Source organism: Oncorhynchus mykiss, chromosome 21, assembly GCF_013265735.2.
Source record: "Oncorhynchus mykiss isolate Arlee chromosome 21, USDA_OmykA_1.1, whole genome shotgun sequence".
NCBI lineage: Eukaryota > Metazoa > Chordata > Actinopteri > Salmoniformes > Salmonidae > Oncorhynchus > Oncorhynchus mykiss.
Genome location: NC_048585.1, coordinates 11,912,398 through 11,932,471, shown reverse-complemented (window position 1 = coordinate 11,932,471; position 20,074 = coordinate 11,912,398). Strand labels below are relative to the sequence as shown.

At 49.2% G+C, this 20,074-nt stretch overlaps 1 protein-coding gene across 12 annotated transcripts in view; it reads right to left on the bottom strand.

Moving 5' to 3' along the window:
* Positions 1 to 1,218: 1,218 nt before the first annotated feature.
* The window catches only part of pphln1 (periphilin 1), a 40,524-nt gene continuing 21,668 nt past the window's right edge, over positions 1,219 to 20,074 (bottom strand). For 11 of the 12 annotated variants that reach the window (XM_036956912.1, XM_036956907.1, XM_036956904.1 and 8 more), the window contains exons 9-10: positions 15,813 to 15,944; positions 1,219 to 2,013 (exon numbers count right to left, since the gene is read on the bottom strand). In XM_036956912.1, the coding sequence (XP_036812807.1) occupies positions 1,810 to 2,013; positions 15,813 to 15,944 (336 nt within the window). In that variant the 3' untranslated portion in view covers positions 1,219 to 1,809. The remainder of the gene's footprint in view (positions 2,014 to 15,812; positions 15,945 to 20,074) is intronic. The other variant, XM_036956915.1, reaches the window with a different exon arrangement.

The following is a 20,074-nucleotide window of genomic DNA, read 5'->3' as shown; positions in this document are numbered from 1 at the left end:
CATTCCCTCAACCAGCTTCACGAGGTAGTCACCTGGAATGCATTTCAATTAACAGATGTGCCTTTGTTAGAAGTACATTTTTATAATTTCTTTCCTTAATGCGTTTGAGCCAATCATTTGTGTTGTGACAAGGTAGGGGTGGTATACAGAAGATAGCCCTATTTGGTAAAACACCAAGTCCATAGTATGGCAAGAAGAGCTCAAATAAGCAAAGAGAAACGACTTTAAGACATGAAGGTCAGTCAATCCGGAAAACGTCAAGAACTTTTAAAAAGTTTCTTCAAGTGCAGTCGCAAAAACCATCAAGCACTATGATGAAACTGGCTCTCATGAGGACCACCACAGGAAAGGAAGACCCAGAGGTACCTCTGCTGCAGAGGGTAGGTTCATTAGTTTCCAGCCCAAATAAATGCTTCAAGAATCAGACACATCAACATCAACTGTTCAGAGGAGACTGTGTGAATCAGGCCTTCATGGTAGAATTGCTGCAAAGAAACCACTACTAAAGGATTCCAATAATAAGAAGAGACTTGCTTGGGCCAAAAAACACGAGCCATGGACATTAGACTGGTGGAAATCTGTCCTTTGGTCTGATGAGTCCAAATGTGAGATTTTTGGCTCCAACTGCCGTGTCGTTGTGAGACGCAGAGTAGATGAACGGATGATCTCCACGTGTGTGGTTCCCACCGTGAAGCATGGAGGAGGTGGTGTGATGGTGCTTTGTTGGTGACACTGTCTGCGATTTTAGAATTCAAGGCACACTTAACCAGCATGGCTACCACAGCATTCTGCTACGAATGCCATCCTATCTGGTTTGAGCTTAGTGGGACTATCATTTGTTTTTCAACAGGACAATGACCCAGCATACCTCCAGGCTCTGTAAAGACTATCTGACCAAGAAGGAGTGATGCAGTGCTGCATCAGATGACCTGGCCTCCACAATCACCCGACCTCTACCCAATTGAGATGGTTTGGGATGAGTACGAACGCAGAGTGAAGGAAAAGCAGCCAACAAGTGCTCAGCATATGTGGGAACTCCTTAAAGACTTTTGGAAAAGCATTCCAGGTGAAGCTGGTTGAGAGAATACCAAGAGTGTGCAAAGCTGTCATCAAGGCAAAGGGTGGCTACTTTGAAGATTCTCAAATATAAAATATATTTTTATTTGTTTAACACTTTCTTGGTTGCTACATGATTCCATATGTGTTATTTCATAGTGTTGATGCCTTCACTATTATTCGACAATGTAGAAAATGGTAAAAATAAAGAAAAACCCTTGAATGAGTAGGTGTGTCCAAACCTTTGACTGGTACTGTAGTAGCAGAGCATTGTTTGTGGTACCAGTGGATACTGAGCTATAACACGTCACACATCATCATTAGATTACCAGTTCAGTAAAAAACACTGATGACCAGTCCCTATGGTTACACTGGTTAACAACAGTTTTAAAATCAGTAAATCCCAGATGAACCTAAATTGACATACCAGTTCTACTTGTTAAGGACATTGTAGAACCAATACCCTCATCGGGTGGTGAGGAAGTAGCTGAACAGAACTTTGAACACTGTTTTTGACAACATTGACTAATTACTGCTGGACATTATCAGTACATATGGGTCACCTGGTGCACGTCTGGCCTGAAACCCAGAAAGATGGGAAAACATGGGGCCAATACTGCTCAAGATATCCACAGTCTTAACACATGGCAGACCCCTGGGAGTCCTGCCCTCACTGTATGCCGGAGGCCCAAAAAAAAGACTGGACCTGATTGGCTCCCTTACAGTAAGATGGGACGCGATTGGCTGTCTGTCTCAGGTGGAGGGTTCCGGTTGCCGTACGACCTCAATCACCTGATCCAGATCGGTGATGAAGTGCTTGAGGTCGTCAAGGCAACGCTCCCTGATCTCTCCCAGGTTCTCTCGGAGTGGAGTCTGCAGCTGCTTCTCCAGATTGGCGTCCTTAGCAACCAGCATCTTCACTACCATGCCAAACGTCTCACAGTCCTGCCGGTACACCTGGAAAACAACACAACATCAGAAACAGGAGCCAATAATACTTCATTTTGGTCATTTAGCAGATGCTCTTATCCACAAGGAATTTCAGTCAGTGCAATCTAATACAACAATCACAATACAACATGATCAACAAGTAGTGAACATCAACTACAGAGCTGGAACAAATGAACAGTACTAGCTCTTCAGAGATTAGGAACATCAGTACTTCCTTGGAAAATGGGTCTGGTTTTAGAAACTATTTCCTGATGAGCCCAGAGCTAGCTCACATCTACATGCTCGTTCAATAGCCCTGCGAAGGGAGAAGAGAACACTCTGGTGTGAACACACACTTCATTGTGTTAACACGTAGACACAGGTCTCCTGTCAGCACACACGCCTTCTTATTGGCTAGCCTGGCCCCGGAGCCAATAAAAACCCAGTAAAGTAGAGGAGTTGAGGCTCTAGGGCTTGTAACAGGTGTGAGGGGAACAATGAGAGGAGAGGTGTTAAAACCTTGATGAGAACTGCTGACCCCACACCTAGTCTTCAATGGCTCACACAGACCATACAGCAAATACACTGCGGATGTCATACAAGGTCAGACCTAGTGCACAGTCTAATGATTTGATCAGAGGAGGATTTGTCTAGTTTATCTAAAATGAATTCAATCCAACATCAACATTTGGATTACAAGAGCTAAATAAAAGAAGGCCTTAAATCTGTAATCTTTCCCGTCGCGATAAATCACAAATGGAAACATGCACTGACAAGGAAAGATTTAAATAACGGAGGGAAAACACCAAGAGAAGACACTGTTGAACTGTCATTAAGATGAAAAACAGTCCACCCCATGGCCCCAGGGTGACACCTGGAAAAGGTTCTCATCATAAACATGCAGAAGGAGAGAGAAAAGTGGAAAAGTGGCCTGTTTAGAATTGTGACCTTCTACAGACCAACATGGGAGCAGAGAACACATGCAGTCAAGATCATTATGGACATTCCAACATGGTCCACTCACTAGCCCTTGGTTACCACACCCTGACAGCGCTCCACTGCACACTGTGAGCCGTCTCAGACAGCACGGGGCTGTGCCGTCCAGAGTAGTTTAGCTTCCAGCTACAGTCCTTTTCCCAGGGCCTCTGAGTCTGCAGCTATAAGAGGTGAGTCACTGTCAAGGCCTTTAGGAAACAGACCTGTCACTCTATTTTCCCTTTCTCCCCTACTCGCTCTCTTATCTCTTTTTATGTCTCTCTCTCAATTCAATTCAAGGGCTTTATTGACATGGGAAACATATGTCAACGTTGCCAAAGCAAGTGAAATAGATAATAAAGAAAGGTGGAATAAACAAAAAATGTACAGTAAACATTACACTCACAAAAGTTCCAAAATAATAGACATAAAATGTCTTATTATGTGCAAATAGTTAAAGTAGCGGGAAAATAAATAAACATAAATATGGGTTGTATTTACAATGGTGTTTGTTCTTCACTGGTTGCCCTTTTCTTGTGGAAAAAGGTCACAAATCTTGGTATTTCACCCAGTAGATATGGGAGTTTATCAAAAACATTTATTTCTGTTGAATTCTTTGTGGATCTGTGTAATCATCTTTCTCTCCTACTGGCTCCTGTCCTGTGTGAACAGTGAGGTGAACTACCACTAATCTTCTCTCTCCTACTGGCTCCTGTCCTGTGTGGACAGTGAGGTGAACTATCACTAATCTTCTCTCTCCTACTGGCTCCTGTCCTGTGTGAACAGTGAGGTGAACTACCACTAATCTTCTCTCTCCTACTGGCTCCTGTCCTGTGTGAACAGTGAGGTGAACTACCACTAATCTTCTCTCTCCTACTGGCTCCTGTCCTGTGTGAACAGTGAGGTGAACTACCACTAATCTTCTCTCTCCTACTGGCTCCTGTCCTGTGTGAACAGTGAGGTGAACTACCACTAATCTTCTCTCTCCTACTGGCTCCTGTCCTGTGTGAACAGTGAGGTGAACTACCACTAATCTTCTCTCTCCTACTGGCTCCTGTCCTGTGTGAACAGTGAGGTGAACTACCACTAATCTTTTCTCTCCTACTGGCTCCTGTCCTGTGTGAACAGTGAGGTGAACTATCACTAATCTTCTCTCTCCTACTGGCTCCTGTCCTGTGTGAACAGTGAGGTGAACTATCACTAATCTTCTCTCTCCTACTGGCTCCTGTCCTGTGTGAACAGTGAGGTGAACTATCACTAATCTTCTCTCTCCTACTGGCTCCTGTCCTGTGTGGACAGTGAGGTGAACTACCACTAATCTTCTCTCTCCTACTGGCTCCTGTCCTGTGTGGACAGTGAGGTGAACTACCACTAATCTTCTCTCTCCTACTGGCTCCTGTCCTGTGTGAACAGTGAGGTGAACTACCACTAATCTTCTCTCTCCTACTGGCTCCTGTCCTGTGTGAACAGTGAGGTGAACTATCACTAATCTTCTCTCTCCTACTGGCTCCTGTCCTGTGTGAACAGTGAGGTGAACTATCACTAATCTTCTCTCTCCTACTGGCTCCTGTCCTGTGTGGACAGTGAGGTGAACTACCACTAATCTTCTCTCTCCTACTGGCTCCTGTCCTGTGTGAACAGTGAGGTGAACTACCACTAATCTTCTCTCTCCTACTGGCTCCTGTCCTGTGTGAACAGTGAGGTGAACTATCACTAATCTTCTCTCTCCTACTGGCTCCTGTCCTGTGTGGACAGTGAGGTGAACTATCACTAATCTTCTCTCTCCTACTGGCTCCTGTCCTGTGTGAACAGTGAGGTGAACTATCACTAATCTTCTCTCTCCTACTGGCTCCTGTCCTGTGTGAACAGTGAGGTGAACTACCACTAATCTTCTCTCTCCTACTGGCTCCTGTCCTGTGTGAACAGTGAGGTGAACTATCACTAATCTTCTCTCTCCTACTGGCTCCTGTCCTGTGTGAACAGTGAGGTGAACTATCACTAATCTTCTCTCTCCTACTGGCTCCTGTCCTGTGTGAACAGTGAGGTGAACTACCACTAATCTTCTCTCTCCTACTGGCTCCTGTCCTGTGTGAACAGTGAGGTGAACTACCACTAATCTTCTCTCTCCTACTGGCTCCTGTCCTGTGTGAACAGTGAGGTGAACTACCATTAATCTTCTCTTTGTGGGTTCAAATGCCTTCGCTTTCATTTTTCTAGATGTAGATCTTTTACTGCTCTAGTGATGTAAGTATTGTTTGGATAACCTTATTTACTATTTATTGTGGTTTGATTGGTATTGTATTTGTTTCACTCGATGGGATGTGCACTGCAACCCGGAAGAAGAATTATCACAGCAAAGTAATAATGTTTGTTTATGTGACAATCTCATAAGGGACGGGTTACCAACTGGCGATTTGACACGAAAATAAAATGTTAATAAAAAATGTATTCATTCACTAACGCTCATTAGACCAAGCAGAAAGTCATCAGGACACAAGGTTGAGTTTAGGTCAAATATAGATTTAGTCCAATTTAAACTAGATTATTAATTATCTGGATTCTAGGGCTCGATAAGACCAGGCCGATACAGGAAGCTAACAGGCCTGGGGGAGTGAGTGGGTGCGTGCTGGAGTTGAAGACGAACCACAGCTGAGTTTGGCTGGGCAGGAATGTGAAGGTTGGGGTGGGGGGGTCAGATGAGGACATCTAAGCCAGGTTACATTCAGGATGCATCCCAAATGGCACCCTATCCAGTGCACTACTTTTGACCAAGACCCATAGGGCCATGTAGGGAACAGGGTGCCATTTGGGACACATCCTCAGTCCTCCACCCAACCCAACCCCATTAACAGTTGCTACTGTACTGCTAGGCATTTTTCACTTCCTGGCTATTTTTAGCCAATCACAATGTTGGTGGTTGTGGACTAGAGCCAGGCTCTGTATGGAAGGCAGAGGCCATGATAATGACATCGCATGAAACTTCTAATGGCTATGATATTTTTATTTTACCTTTATTTAACTAGGCAAGTCAGTTAAGAACAAATTCTTAACTTCAATGATGGCCTAGGAACAGTGGGTTGCCTGTTCAGGGGCAGAACGACATTTGTACCTTGTCAGCTCGGGGATTTGAACTTCCGGTTACTAGTCCAACACTAACCACTAGGCTATCCTGCCGCCCGATATCAATATGTATGTTAGTCAAGAGCCCTACCCATTCACACACGTACATACATGACTGTGATAATCAGTACTGCATTGTGTTAAGGCTGTATTGTTAGTTCTATAGTGAGATGGTCAGGCAACATAGTGACTGTATTTCCAACCTCAACTCCCTAGTTACCATGAGCGGTTCAGATTCATAGGTAGGCTACACTGAAAGTGTACGGAATTAAGTTGTTAATAACAGGAGGAGCCAATCAGTCCAAAGCAGGAAGTGCCATGTTCCAACTCCTAACAACGCATTTCATAGAGCACGCTGTACTTTCACATACTTCCTGTGGGACCCTTGAACCCATTACCCAAACAGGGAGGAAGTTGCTCTTGACCACTGGAGGTGTGGGTGGCTGTGGGTTTGGGTCCTGTTGTTGAGCCTATTGCTTTGAGCATGGAGTCGTCAACTGGTAGGAGTGCAGGGTCTGATCTCTGGGCTGTGGATCAGAGAGATACTGCATACCGGAAGGACAGGGAGGGGATCCAGCCGGGACACGGAGACAGGGGCCACAGCCCGCTCTGATTAGAGCCTGGGGGCTGAGGAGGAGGAGGAGGCGCCACACAGTGTGGCTCTGGAGCTTAAAGGGTTGCTAATGAATCAAAACATGCTCCCAGCTTTCCAGGTTATGAGGGGTATGGTCGACCTCAAACCAGTGTCCCAAATGGCTCCCTGGTAGTGCACTTTAAAGGGAATAGGGCCCTAGTCTGGTGCCACATTCCAGACGATGATGAATAGGCCCTATAGAAGCTGGATGCCAGCCATGCCTTTCTGCCTTTTAACCAGTCCATGGAAGTGAGCTAAGCTGGTAGCTCTGCCAAAGTCAACGCCATTCATATGCCTCATCTTCCTCCTCCTCTACAGTGAGAAGGCCATGGAGGTGGAATTTAGTCCAATTTCACTTTGCTACACAAACACAGTAGGCTATATGGGACGACAGGTGATATGTGAAAAGGGTAGAGGGAGCCAGTGTAAGTGTACAATGGAAGAGATGGCTAGACCAGATTGTGGAGGGAAAATAAACATCTCGCTCTCTCTGTGTGTGTGTGTGTGTGTGTGTGTGTGTGGTTGGCATCTGCTTGACACTTGTTGAGCGGCTAACCATTACTGCAGTGGAGAGTCCCACTTCACAGACCTTTCTAATGTGAAATAAGGAGGTTGTTTCTTGAAAGGCTTCCATGCTGGGTCACTTAACTATGCATGATCTGAGGACCTAAACACACACTTCAATCACTTGATGTGGAAAGAGCAGCAAGGTGAAACCTCAGAGGAAATCAACAGATGTTGTTGAGGGAGGCCCAGTGCGCTCTGGGATAGTTTCTCTGAAGCAATGCTTCTTTATGCAGATAGAAATAGGTTTGAACACTTGGCTTTGAAGTACTGGTTTGGGATGTGTCTTTGGTGTTATCTGACAGCTTAGGCCAGCACATCACATACCGCCTACGCTTCAAACACACAAAAATGAGCTTTCTATTGAAATCTCACTGTCTATCTCACTCTCAGTTTGCAATGAGGACAAGACATACTACGCTTCAATAAGCAACGCCACACAAAGATATTGCTTTCAACATAAACGGAAAATTGTATTATTAATTTAATGCTAGATGTGTTCCCCGACTAGACCTAGAGGAGAGCTGACCAGATGTGTCCCCCTACTAGACCTAGAGGAGAGCTGACCAGATGCGTTCCCTGACTAGACCTAGAGGAGAGCTGACCAGATGTGTTCCCCGACTAGACCTAGAGGAGAGCTGACCAGATGTGTTCTGACTAGACCTAGAGGAGAGCTGACCAGATGTGTTCCCTGACTAGACCTAGAGGAGAGCTGACCAGATGTGTTCCCCCTACTAGACCTAGAGGAGAGCTGACCAGATGTGTTCCCCCTACTAGACCTAGAGGAGAGCTGACCAGATGTGTTCCCCGACTAGACCTAGAGGAGAGCTGACCAGATGTGTTCTCTGACTAGACCTAGAGGAGAGCTGACCAGATGTGTTCACCGACTAGACCTAGAGGAGAGCTGACCAGATGTGTTCCCCCTACTAGACCTAGAGGAGAGCTGACCAGATGTGTTCTGACTAGACCTAGAGGAGAGCTGACCAGATGTGTTCTGACTAGACCTAGAGGAGAGCTGACCAGATGTGTTCTGACTAGACCTAGAGGAGAGCTGACCAGATGTGTTCTGACTAGACCTAGAGGAGAGCTGACCAGATGTGTTCCCCGACTAGACCTAGAGGAGAGCTGACCAGATGTGTCCCCCTACTAGACCTAGAGGAGAGCTGACCAGATGTGTTCCCTGACTAGACCTAGAGGAGAGCTGACCAGATGTGTTCCCCGACTAGACCTAGAGGAGAGCTGACCAGATGTGTTCCCTGACTAGACCTAGAGGAGAGCTGACCAGATGTGTTCCCCGACTAGACCTAGAGGAGAGCTGACCAGATGTGTCCCCCTACTAGACCTAGAGGAGAGCTGACCAGATGTGTTCCCCGACTAGACCTAGAGGAGAGCTGACCAGATGTGTTCTGACTAGACCTAGAGGAGAGCTGACCAGATGTGTTCTGACTAGACCTAGAGGAGAGCTGACCAGATGTGTTCTGACTAGACCTAGAGGAGAGCTGACCAGATGTGTTCCCTGACTAGACCTAGAGGAGAGCTGACCAGATGTGTTCTGACTAGACCTAGAGGAGAGCTGACCAGATGTGTTCTGACTAGACCTAGAGGAGAGCTGACCAGATGTGTTCTGACTAGACCTAGAGGAGAGCTGACCAGATGTGTTCACCGACTAGACCTAGAGGAGAGCTGACCAGATGTGTTCTGACTAGACCTAGAGGAGAGCTGACCAGATGTGTTCCCCGACTAGACCTAGAGGAGAGCTGACCAGATGTGTTCTGACTAGACCTAGAGGAGAGCTGACCAGATGTGTTCCCCGACTAGACCTAGAGGAGAGCTGACCAGATGTGTTCACCGACTAGACCTAGAGGAGAGCTGACCAGATGTGTCCCCCTACTAGACCTAGAGGAGAGCTGACCAGATGTGTTCCCCGACTAGACCTAAAGGAGAGCTGACCAGATGTGTTCTGACTAGACCTAGAGGAGAGCTGACCAGATGTGTTCTGACTAGACCTAGAGGAGAGCTGACCAGATGTGTTCCCTGACTAGACCTAGAGGAGAGCTGACCAGATGTGTTCACCGACTAGACCTAGAGGAGAGCTGACCAGATGTGTTCTGACTAGACCTAGAGGAGAGCTGACCAGATGTGTCCCCCTACTAGACCTAGAGGAGAGCTGACCAGATGTGTTCAGACAAGACCTAGAGGAGAGCTGACCAGATGTGTTCTGACTAGACCTAGAGGAGAGCTGACCAGATGTGTTCCCCGACTAGACCTAGAGGAGAGCTGACCAGATGTGTTCCCATACTAGACCTAGAGGAGAGCTGACCAGATGTGTTCCCATACTAGACCTAGAGGAGAGCTGACCAGATGTGTTCTGACTAGACCTAGAGGAGAGCTGACCAGATGTGTTCTGACTAGACCTAGAGGAGAGCTGACCAGATGTGTTCAGACTAGACCTAGAGGAGAGCTGACCAGATGTGTTCTGACTAGACCTAGAGGAGAGCTGACCAGATGTGTTCCCTGACTAGACCTAGAGGAGAGCTGACCAGATGTGTTCCCTGACTAGACCTAGAGGAGAGCTGACCAGATGTGTTCAGACAAGACCTAGAGGAGAGCTGACCAGATGTGTTCCCCGACTAGACCTAGAGGAGAGCTGACCAGATGTGTTCCCATACTAGACCTAGAGGAGAGCTGACCAGATGTGTTCCCATACTAGACCTAGAGGAGAGCTGACCAGATGTGTTCAGACAAGACCTAGAGGAGAGCTGACCAGATGTGTTCCCTGACTAGACCTAGAGGAGAGCTGACCAGATGTGTTCTCTGACTAGACCTAGAGGAGAGCTGACCAGATGTGTTCCCCCTACTAGACCTAGAGGAGAGCTGACCAGATGTGTTCCCCGACTAGACCTAGAGGAGAGCTGACCAGATGTGTTCAGACTAGACCTAGAGGAGAGCTGACCAGATGTGTTCCCTGACTAGACCTAGAGGAGAGCTGACCAGATGTGTTCTCTGACTAGACCTAGAGGAGAGCTGACCAGATGTGTTCCCCCTACTAGACCTAGAGGAGAGCTGACCAGATGTGTTCCCATACTAGACCTAGAGGAGAGCTGACCAGATGTGTTCAGACAAGACCTAGAGGAGAGCTGACCAGATGTGTTCCCTGACTAGACCTAGAGGAGAGCTGACCAGATGTGTTCAGACTAGACCTAGAGGAGAGCTGACCAGATGTGTTCTGACTAGACCTAGAGGAGAGCTGACCAGATGTGTTCCCTGACTAGACCTAGAGGAGAGCTGACCAGATGTGTTCCCTGACTAGACCTAGAGGAGAGCTGACCAGATGTGTTCAGACAAGACCTAGAGGAGAGCTGACCAGATGTGTTCCCCGACTAGACCTAGAGGAGAGCTGACCAGATGTGTTCCCATACTAGACCTAGAGGAGAGCTGACCAGATGTGTTCCCATACTAGACCTAGAGGAGAGCTGACCAGATGTGTTCAGACAAGACCTAGAGGAGAGCTGACCAGATGTGTTCCCTGACTAGACCTAGAGGAGAGCTGACCAGATGTGTTCTCTGACTAGACCTAGAGGAGAGCTGACCAGATGTGTTCCCCCTACTAGACCTAGAGGAGAGCTGACCAGATGTGTTCCCCGACTAGACCTAGAGGAGAGCTGACCAGATGTGTTCAGACTAGACCTAGAGGAGAGCTGACCAGATGTGTTCCCTGACTAGACCTAGAGGAGAGCTGACCAGATGTGTTCTCTGACTAGACCTAGAGGAGAGCTGACCAGATGTGTTCCCCCTACTAGACCTAGAGGAGAGCTGACCAGATGTGTTCCCATACTAGACCTAGAGGAGAGCTGACCAGATGTGTTCAGACAAGACCTAGAGGAGAGCTGACCAGATGTGTTCCCTGACTAGACCTAGAGGAGAGCTGACCAGATGTGTTCAGACTAGACCTAGAGGAGAGCTGACCAGATGTGTTCCCCTACTAGACCTAGAGGAGAGCTGACCAGATGTGTTCACCGACTAGACCTAGAGGAGAGCTGACCAGATGTGTTCCCATACTAGACCTAGAGGAGAGCTGACCAGATGTGTTCAGACAAGACCTAGAGGAGAGCTGACCAGATGTGTTCCCCGACTAGACCTAGAGGAGAGCTGACCAGATGTGTTCCCCCTACTAGACCTAGAGGAGAGCTGACCAGATGTGTTCTCTGACTAGACCTAGAGGAGAGCTGACCAGATGTGTTCCCCCTACTAGACCTAGAGGAGAGCTGACCAGATGTGTTCCCATACTAGACCTAGAGGAGAGCTGACCAGATGTGTTCAGACAAGACCTAGAGGAGAGCTGACCAGATGTGTTCCCATACTAGACCTAGAGGAGAGCTGACCAGATGTGTTCTGACTAGACCTAGAGGAGAGCTGACCAGATGTGTTCCCTGACTAGACCTAGAGGAGAGCTGACCAGATGTGTTCCCTGACTAGACCTAGAGGAGAGCTGACCAGATGTGTTCCCTGACTAGACCTAGAGGAGAGCTGACCAGATGTGTTCAGACAAGACCTAGAGGAGAGCTGACCAGATGTGTTCCCCCTACTAGACCTAGAGGAGAGCTGACCAGATGTGTTCCCCGACTAGACCTAGAGGAGAGCTGACCAGATGTGTTCACCGACTAGACCTAGAGGAGAGCTGACCAGATGTGTTCTCTGACTAGACCTAGAGGAGAGCTGACCAGATGTGTTCTGACTAGACCTAGAGGAGAGCTGACCAGATGTGTTCAGACAAGACCTAGAGGAGAGCTGACCAGATGTGTTCCCCCTACTAGACCTAGAGGAGAGCTGACCAGATGTGTTCCCCGACTAGACCTAGAGGAGAGCTGACCAGATGTGTTCTCTGACTAGACCTAGAGGAGAGCTGACCAGATGTGTTCTGACTAGACCTAGAGGAGAGCTGACCAGATGTGTTCTGACTAGACCTAGAGGAGAGCTGACCAGATGTGTTCCCTGACTAGACCTAGAGGAGAGCTGACCAGATGTGTTCTGACTAGACCTAGAGGAGAGCTGATCAGATGTGTTCTGACTAGACCTAGAGGAGAGCTGACCAGATGTGTTCTGACTAGACCTAGAGGAGAGCTGACCAGATGTGTTCTGACTAGACCTAGAGGAGAGCTGACCAGATGTGTTCTGACTAGACCTAGAGGAGGGCTGACCAGATGTGTTCTGACTAGACCTAGAGGAGAGCTGACCAGATGTGTTCTGACTAGACCTAGAGGAGAGCTGACCAGATGTGTTCTGACTAGACCTAGAGGAGAGCTGACCAGATGTGTTCCCTGACTAGACCTAGAGGAGAGCTGACCAGATGTGTCCCCCTACTAGACCTAGAGGAGAGCTGACCAGATGTGTTCTGACTAGACCTAGAGGAGAGCTGACCAGATGTGTTCCCTGACTAGACCTAGAGGAGAGCTGACCAGATGTGTCCCCCTACTAGACCTAGAGGAGAGCTGACCAGATGTGTTCTGACTAGACCTAGAGGAGAGCTGACCAGATGTGTTCCCTGACTAGACCTAGAGGAGAGCTGACCAGATGTGTTCTGACTAGACCTAGAGGAGAGCTGACCAGATGTGTTCCCTGACTAGACCTAGAGGAGAGCTGACCAGATGTGTTCTGACTAGACCTAGAGGAGAGCTGACCAGATGTGTTCCCCGACTAGACCTAGAGGAGAGCTGACCAGATGTGTTCTGACTAGACCTAGAGGAGAGCTGACCAGATGTGTTCCCTGACTAGACCTAGAGGAGAGCTGACCAGATGTGTTCCCTGACTAGACCTAGAGGAGAGCTGACCAGATGTGTTCTGACTAGACCTAGAGGAGAGCTGACCAGATGTGTTCCCCGACTAGACCTAGAGGAGAGCTGACCAGATGTGTTCTGACTAGACCTAGAGGAGAGCTGACCAGATGTGTTCCCTGACTAGACCTAGAGGAGAGCTGACCAGATGTGTTCTCTGACTAGACCTAGAGGAGAGCTGACCAGATGTGTTCCCTGACTAGACCTAGAGGAGAGCTGACCAGATGTGTTCACCGACTAGACCTAGAGGAGAGCTGACCAGATGTGTTCTGACTAGACCTAGAGGAGAGCTGACCAGATGTGTTCTGACTAGACCTAGAGGAGAGCTGACCAGATGTGTTCCCTGACTAGACCTAGAGGAGAGCTGACCAGATGTGTCCCCCTACTAGACCTAGAGGAGAGCTGACCAGATGTGTTCCCCGACTAGACCTAAAGGAGAGCTGACCAGATGTGTTCCCCGACTAGACCTAGAGGAGAGCTGACCAGATGTGTTCTGACTAGACCTAGAGGAGAGCTGACCAGATGTGTTCTGACTAGACCTAGAGGAGAGCTGACCAGATGTGTTCCCCGACTAGACCTAAAGGAGAGCTGACCAGATGTGTTCCCCTACTAGACCTAGAGGAGAGCTGACCAGATGTGTTCTGACTAGACCTAGAGGAGAGCTGACCAGATGTGTTCTGACTAGACCTAGAGGAGAGCTGACCAGATGTGTTCTGACTAGACCTAGAGGAGAGCTGACCAGATGTGTTCTGACTAGACCTAGAGGAGAGCTGACCAGATGTGTTCACCGACTAGACCTAGAGGAGAGCTGACCAGATGTGTTCACCGACTAGACCTAGAGGAGAGCTGACCAGATGTGTTCCCCGACTAGACCTAGAGGAGAGCTGACCAGATGTGTTCTGACTAGACCTAGAGGAGAGCTGACCAGATGTGTTCTGACTAGACCTAGAGGAGAGCTGACCAGATGTGTTCACCGACTAGACCTAGAGGAGAGCTGACCAGATGTGTTCCCTGACTAGACCTAGAGGAGAGCTGACCAGATGTGTTCTGACTAGACCTAGAGGAGAGCTGACCAGATGTGTTCCCTGACTAGACCTAGAGGAGAGCTGACCAGATGTGTTCTGACTAGACCTAGAGGAGAGCTGACCAGATGTGTTCCCTGACTAGACCTAGAGGAGAGCTGACCAGATGTGTTCCCCCTACTAGACCTAGAGGAGAGCTGACCAGATGTGTTCCCCCTACTAGACCTAGAGGAGAGCTGACCAGATGTGTTCTGACTAGACCTAGAGGAGAGCTATGTTTAACGACAGGATCCTTACTATGGCCCCTCAAACATGCTTTTTTTCCTCTGAGGGAAGAGGACATCAAATGGCTGTTGTAAGGGTCATGCTCTGAGGTGCAGCTCTACAGAAGGGCTCTGTGTGTGTTAGGTTTCTACCCCAGGAGGACACTCAGATTTAATGAACTCAGTAGAATAGCACAGATGCCCTTAATTAGCTCACTGGGAGCATAGGACAACACATACACACACATGGGGCGGCAGGTAGCCTAGTGGGGAGAGTATTGGGCCACTAACCGAAAGATTGCTCGATTGAATCCCAAAGTTGACAAGGTGAACAACGGCCAGTAACTGTTACTAGACCGTCATTGTAAATAATAATATTGTTCTTAACTGACTTGTCTGGTTAAATAAATAAATAAATAAAATAAAAACATACGCCTCAGGTGCTTTCTATCCCTTCTAGACTGGGTGGTGGTGGTATGTTAACCTGGGTAGCACTAGACTGGGTGGTGGTGGTATGTTAACCTGGGTAGAACTAGGCTGGGTGGTGGTGGTATGTTAACCTGGGTAGCACTAGGCTGGGTGGTGGAGGGATGTTAACCTGGGTAGCACTAGGCTGGGTGGTGGAGGGATGTTAACCTGGGTAGCACTAGGCTGGGTGGTAGAGGGATGTTAACCTGGGTAGCACTAGGCTGGGTGGTGGAGGGATGTTAACCTGGGTAGCACTAGGCTGGGTGGTGGTGGTATGTTAACCTGGGTAGAACTAGGCTGGGTGGTGGAGGGATGTTAACCTGGGTAGCACTAGGCTGGGTGGTGGTGGTATGTTAACCTGGGTAGCACTACGCTGGGTGGTGGTATGTTAACCTGGGTAGCACTAGGCTGGGTGGGGGTGGTATGTTAACCTGGGTAGAACTAGGCTGGGTGGGGGTGGTATATTAACCTGGGTAGAACTAGGCTGGGTGGGGGTGGTATATAAACCTGGGTAGTACTAGACTGGGTGGTGGTGGTATATTAACCTGGGTAGAACTAGGCTGGGTGGGGGTGGTATATTAACCTGGGTTGAACTAGGCCGGGTGGGGGTGGTATATTAACCTGGGTAGAACTAGGCCAGGTGGGGGTGGTATATAAACCTGGTATGTATGGGCATCTGGCTGTTTGCAGTAATACACTGATAAGAAACCATGACTCGGCCCAGGAGTTTCTCCTGCTTCAGATGACAGGATAAGGAAAAACTCAAGGCCCGAATTCCACTTTTCCAGACCACATGGCCGGACTGTTTAATGTGACGTCTCTGTATCATTATACATATGATAAAACACCTGAAGTGTGTATGTGGGCTCACCACGCCAGAGACATGGCTGTGTTGGGCTGAAGTGTGTATGTGGGCTCACCACGCCACAGACATGGCTGTGTTGGGTACCTGCTCTATTTCCCGGGCCTTGGCTCCGATGGCCTGCGCTCGGCGCTCCTGGAAGTCATCCTGGGTCTTGGGGGTCTCATCGATGGGGGGCAAGCCCTCCTCACGGTCCCACTCTAGGACATGAGCCTCCTCCTGGGGAGAGAGACAGAGAGAGATGGTGTCCTGGGTCGCTCCGCTGGCTGGAAGAAGGATTTCTGAAAACCGATTCATCCCAAGCTTTTATTTTAATTTATTTCATTTTATTCAAGTGTCTATTTTAAGTGATCAATTTAAGACAAAAAACGTAACTTTTGTAAGCATAAAGTCCTTCTACATTGTCCACTCTGCTATCAATACCAGTGAATCGATATGGGTGATCCCCTCAAACAGTGTGGTCATGTCCAGAGAGTCCAAACACACACAGTGCTCTGGTCAGCATCGAAGTGGAGCGTTCCCTACTTTTAGGGCTCAGCTAGACTCTGCATATGTGCATCATGGGAAAAGTTCAAATAAACCCCAAAACAAAATGAGATGTTAACATTGCATTAAGTACGGTGATCAAATCACACAGCAGAGCTCCAATTAACCCTCTTTAATAGAGAGAGATCAGCCAGCCAACAGCATTATCCCTCCCCCCACTGGGTATAACAGTCTGGCCCCCCAGCGCTGGCCCCCCATGTGTCAGAGACTAAGACAGGGAGAAACGAGGAGAAAATGAGGCCAACTTAGATCATTGCTTCTATACTGCTGGATCTCTCTCTCTACCCCTCTCCCTACCCCTCTTCGCCTCGCTCGCTCTACCCCGCTCCCTCTGGTTCTCTCCATCTCTCTTTCTACCCCTCTCTGTCTCTCACTACCCCTCTCTCAGTCTCTCTCTACCCCTCTCTCAGTCTCTCTACCCCTCTCTACCCCTCTCTCAGTCGCTCTACCCCTCTCTCAGTCGCTCTACCCCTCTCTCAGTCGCTCTACCCCTCTCAGTCTCTCTACCCCTCTCTCAGTCTCTCTACCCCTCTCTCAGTCTCTCTACCCCTCTCTCAGTCTCTCTACCCCTCTCTCAGTCTCTCTACCCCTCTCTCAGTCTCTCTACCCCTCTCTCAGTCTCTCTACCCCTCTCTCAGTCTCTCTACCCCTCTCTCAGTCTCTCTACCCCTCTCTCAGTCTCTCTACCCCTCTCTCAGTCTCTCTACCCCTCTCTCAGTCTCTCTACCCCTCTCTCAGTCGCTCTACCTCTCAGTCTCTCTACCCCTCTCTCAGTCTCTCTACCCCTCTCTCAGTCTCTCTACCCCTCTCTCAGTCTCTCTACCCCTCTCTCAGTCTCTCTACCCCTCTCTCAGTCTCTCTACCCCTCTCTCAGTCTCTCTACCCCTCTCTCAGTCTCTCTACCCCTCTCTCAGTCTCTCTACCCCTCTCTCAGTCTCTCTACCCCTCTCTCAGTCTCTCTACCCCTCTCTCAGTCTCTCTACCCCTCTCTCAGTCTCTCTACCCCTCTCTCAGTCTCTCTACCCCTCTCTCAGTCTCTCTACCCCTCTCTCAGTCTCTCTACCCCTCTCTCAGTCTCTCTACCCCTCTCTCAGTCTCTCTACCCCTCTCTCAGTCTCTCTACCCCTCTCTCAGTCTCTCTACCCCTCTCTCAGTCTCTCTACCCCTCTCTCAGTCCCTCTACCCCTCTCTCAGTCCCTCTACCCCTCTCTGTCTCTCTACCCCTCTCCCTCTGGTTCTCTCCATCTCTCTTTCTACCCCTCTCCGTCTCTCGCTCTTTCTACCCCTCTCCCTCTGCATCGCTCAGTCCTCATTTCGTATTGTCCTTTAAGGGGCTAGCTAGGGGACTGGGGATGCAGAGAGCTGGCTATGCTTGATTAAACATTCTGGAGAGAGGAAGCAAGTTAGAGTCAAGTCGCATTAGTGACCCTAAGTCATTCAAAAACAAGACAAATATATGAAAACGGGCATCACAGAGGCAAGCGTGTAGGGGGAGCATCACAGAGCCAAGCGTGTAGGGGGAGGGGGGGACATCACAGAGGCAAGCGTGTAGGGGGAGGGAGGGGGCATCACAGAGCCAAGCGTGTAGGGGGGGGGGCATCAGAGCCAAGCGTGTAGGGGGAGGGGGGGGGCATCACAGAGGCAAGCGTGTAGGGGGGGGCATCACAGAGCCAAGCGTGTAGGGGGAGGGGGGGCATCACAGAGCCAAGCGTGTAGGGGGAGGGGGGGGGCATCACAGAGCCAAGCGTGTAGGGAGGGGGGGGGCATCACAGAGCCAAGCGTGTAGGGGGAGGGGCATCACAGAGCCAAGCGTGTAGGGGGAGGCATCACAGAGCCAAGCGTGTAGGTGGAGGGGGGGGCATCACAGAGCCAAGCGTGTAGGGAGGGGGGGGCATCACAGAGCCAAGCGTGTAGGGAGGGGGGGGGGGGGGCAATCACCGAGCCAAGCGTGTAGGGGGAGGGGGGGGGGGCAATCACAGAGCCAAGCGTGTAGGGGAGGGGGAGGGGGCAACCAGGAAGAGAGAGAGAGTGGGGCTCTAAAAAATATCTGATGTGATTGGCCAAAACACCAATTAGTGGGAAAAATATCAGAATTGGTCTGCCTGTGTAAGCACAGTCAGGCTCTCTTTCTCTCCCAGTCCCACTTCAATGTCTAGCCTTTTAAGAACACATCATGAACACACCCTAAACATCCCAGATCTGTGTAAGCCTGAGCAGTTACCCAGGGAGACATGGTGCCTGTGTGCGTCTGTGTTCTCCTAAGGATAACTCCCAAAAGCAAGAGTGTTTGTTGAACCTACACGCTCTCCCAATAAAATGAGTTTACTAATGGCAGAGCTCTTTGATCTTGGCTAAGGTTCTGGGTTCTAAACCAGGGAGAGAGTGGAGGAGGGGAACACACCGCCCGCCTGCCTGTCGTGACCAGATCAAACAGAGGGTTGGAGGGGTGGAGGAGGTCGCGGCGGGGCTCTCACTAAAAAAATATACTTTCATCACAGAGGGTTTATTGGTGCACACACACACACACACACACACACACACACACACACACACACACACACACACACACACACACACGATCTCCAAGGGAGGTACCGGTGCGCCTTCCGATCTCTCGGAGGATAAAGTTTCAGAAAGTGTCTGGCTAGGTTCAAACGGTTGTCTAAATGTCAGCCCAAATCAAAAGGATGATTCTACCCAGAGTATCCAGAAAATATTTACCAACACAACTGGCATCAGATGATTCACAGCACTTTAACACTTCTAAGATGTTCCAGAATAATTTGTCAAGAGGTTTGTTTGTTAGAGATATGATGAAACAGAGATAATGTAGCGTCAATAGCGTGCCAGGCAGCTCTGTGTATTCAGTACGGTGGAGCATCAGGCAGCTCTGTGTATTCAGTAACGTGGAGCATCAGGCAGCTCTGTGTATTCAGTAACGTGGAGCATCAGGCAGCTGTGTGTATTCAGTACGGTGGAGCATCAGGCAGCTGTGTGTATTCAGTACGGTGGAGCATCAGGCAGCTGTGTGTATTCAGTACGGTGGAGCATCAGGCAGCTGTGTGTATTCAGTACGGTGGAGCATCAGGCAGCTGTGTGTATTCAGTACGGTGGAGCATCAGGCAGCTGTGTGTATTCAGTACGGTGGAGCATCAGGCAGCTCTGTGTATTCAGTACGGTGGAGCATCAGGCAGCTCTGTGTGTATTCAGTACGGTGGAGCATCAGGCAGCTCTGTGTGTATTCAGTACGGTGGAGCATCAGGCAGCTCTGTGTATTCAGTACGGTGGAGCATCAGGCAGCTCTGTGTATTCAGTACGGTGGAGCATCAGGCAGCTGTGTGTATTCAGTACGGTGGAGCATCAGGCAGCTCTGTGTATTCAGTACGGTGGAACATCAGGCAGCTGTGTATTCAGTACGGTGGAGCATCAGGCAGCTGTGTGTATTCAGTACGGTGGAGCATCAGGCAGCTGTGTGTATTCAGTATGGTGGAGCATCAGGCAGCTCTGTGTGTATTCAGTACGGTGGAGCATCAGGCAGCTCTGTGTATTCAGTACGGTGGAGCATCAGGCAGCTCTGTGTATTCAGTACGGTGGAGCATCAGGCAGCTCTGTGTGTATTCAGTACGGTGGAGCATCAGGCAGCTCTGTGTATTCAGTACGGTGGAGCATCAGGCAGCTCTGTGTATTCAGTACGGTGGAGCATCAGGCAGCTCTGTGTATTCAGTATGGTGGAGCATCAGGCAGCTGTGTGTATTCAGTACGGTGGAGCATCAGGCAGCTGTGTGTATTCAGTATGGTGGAGC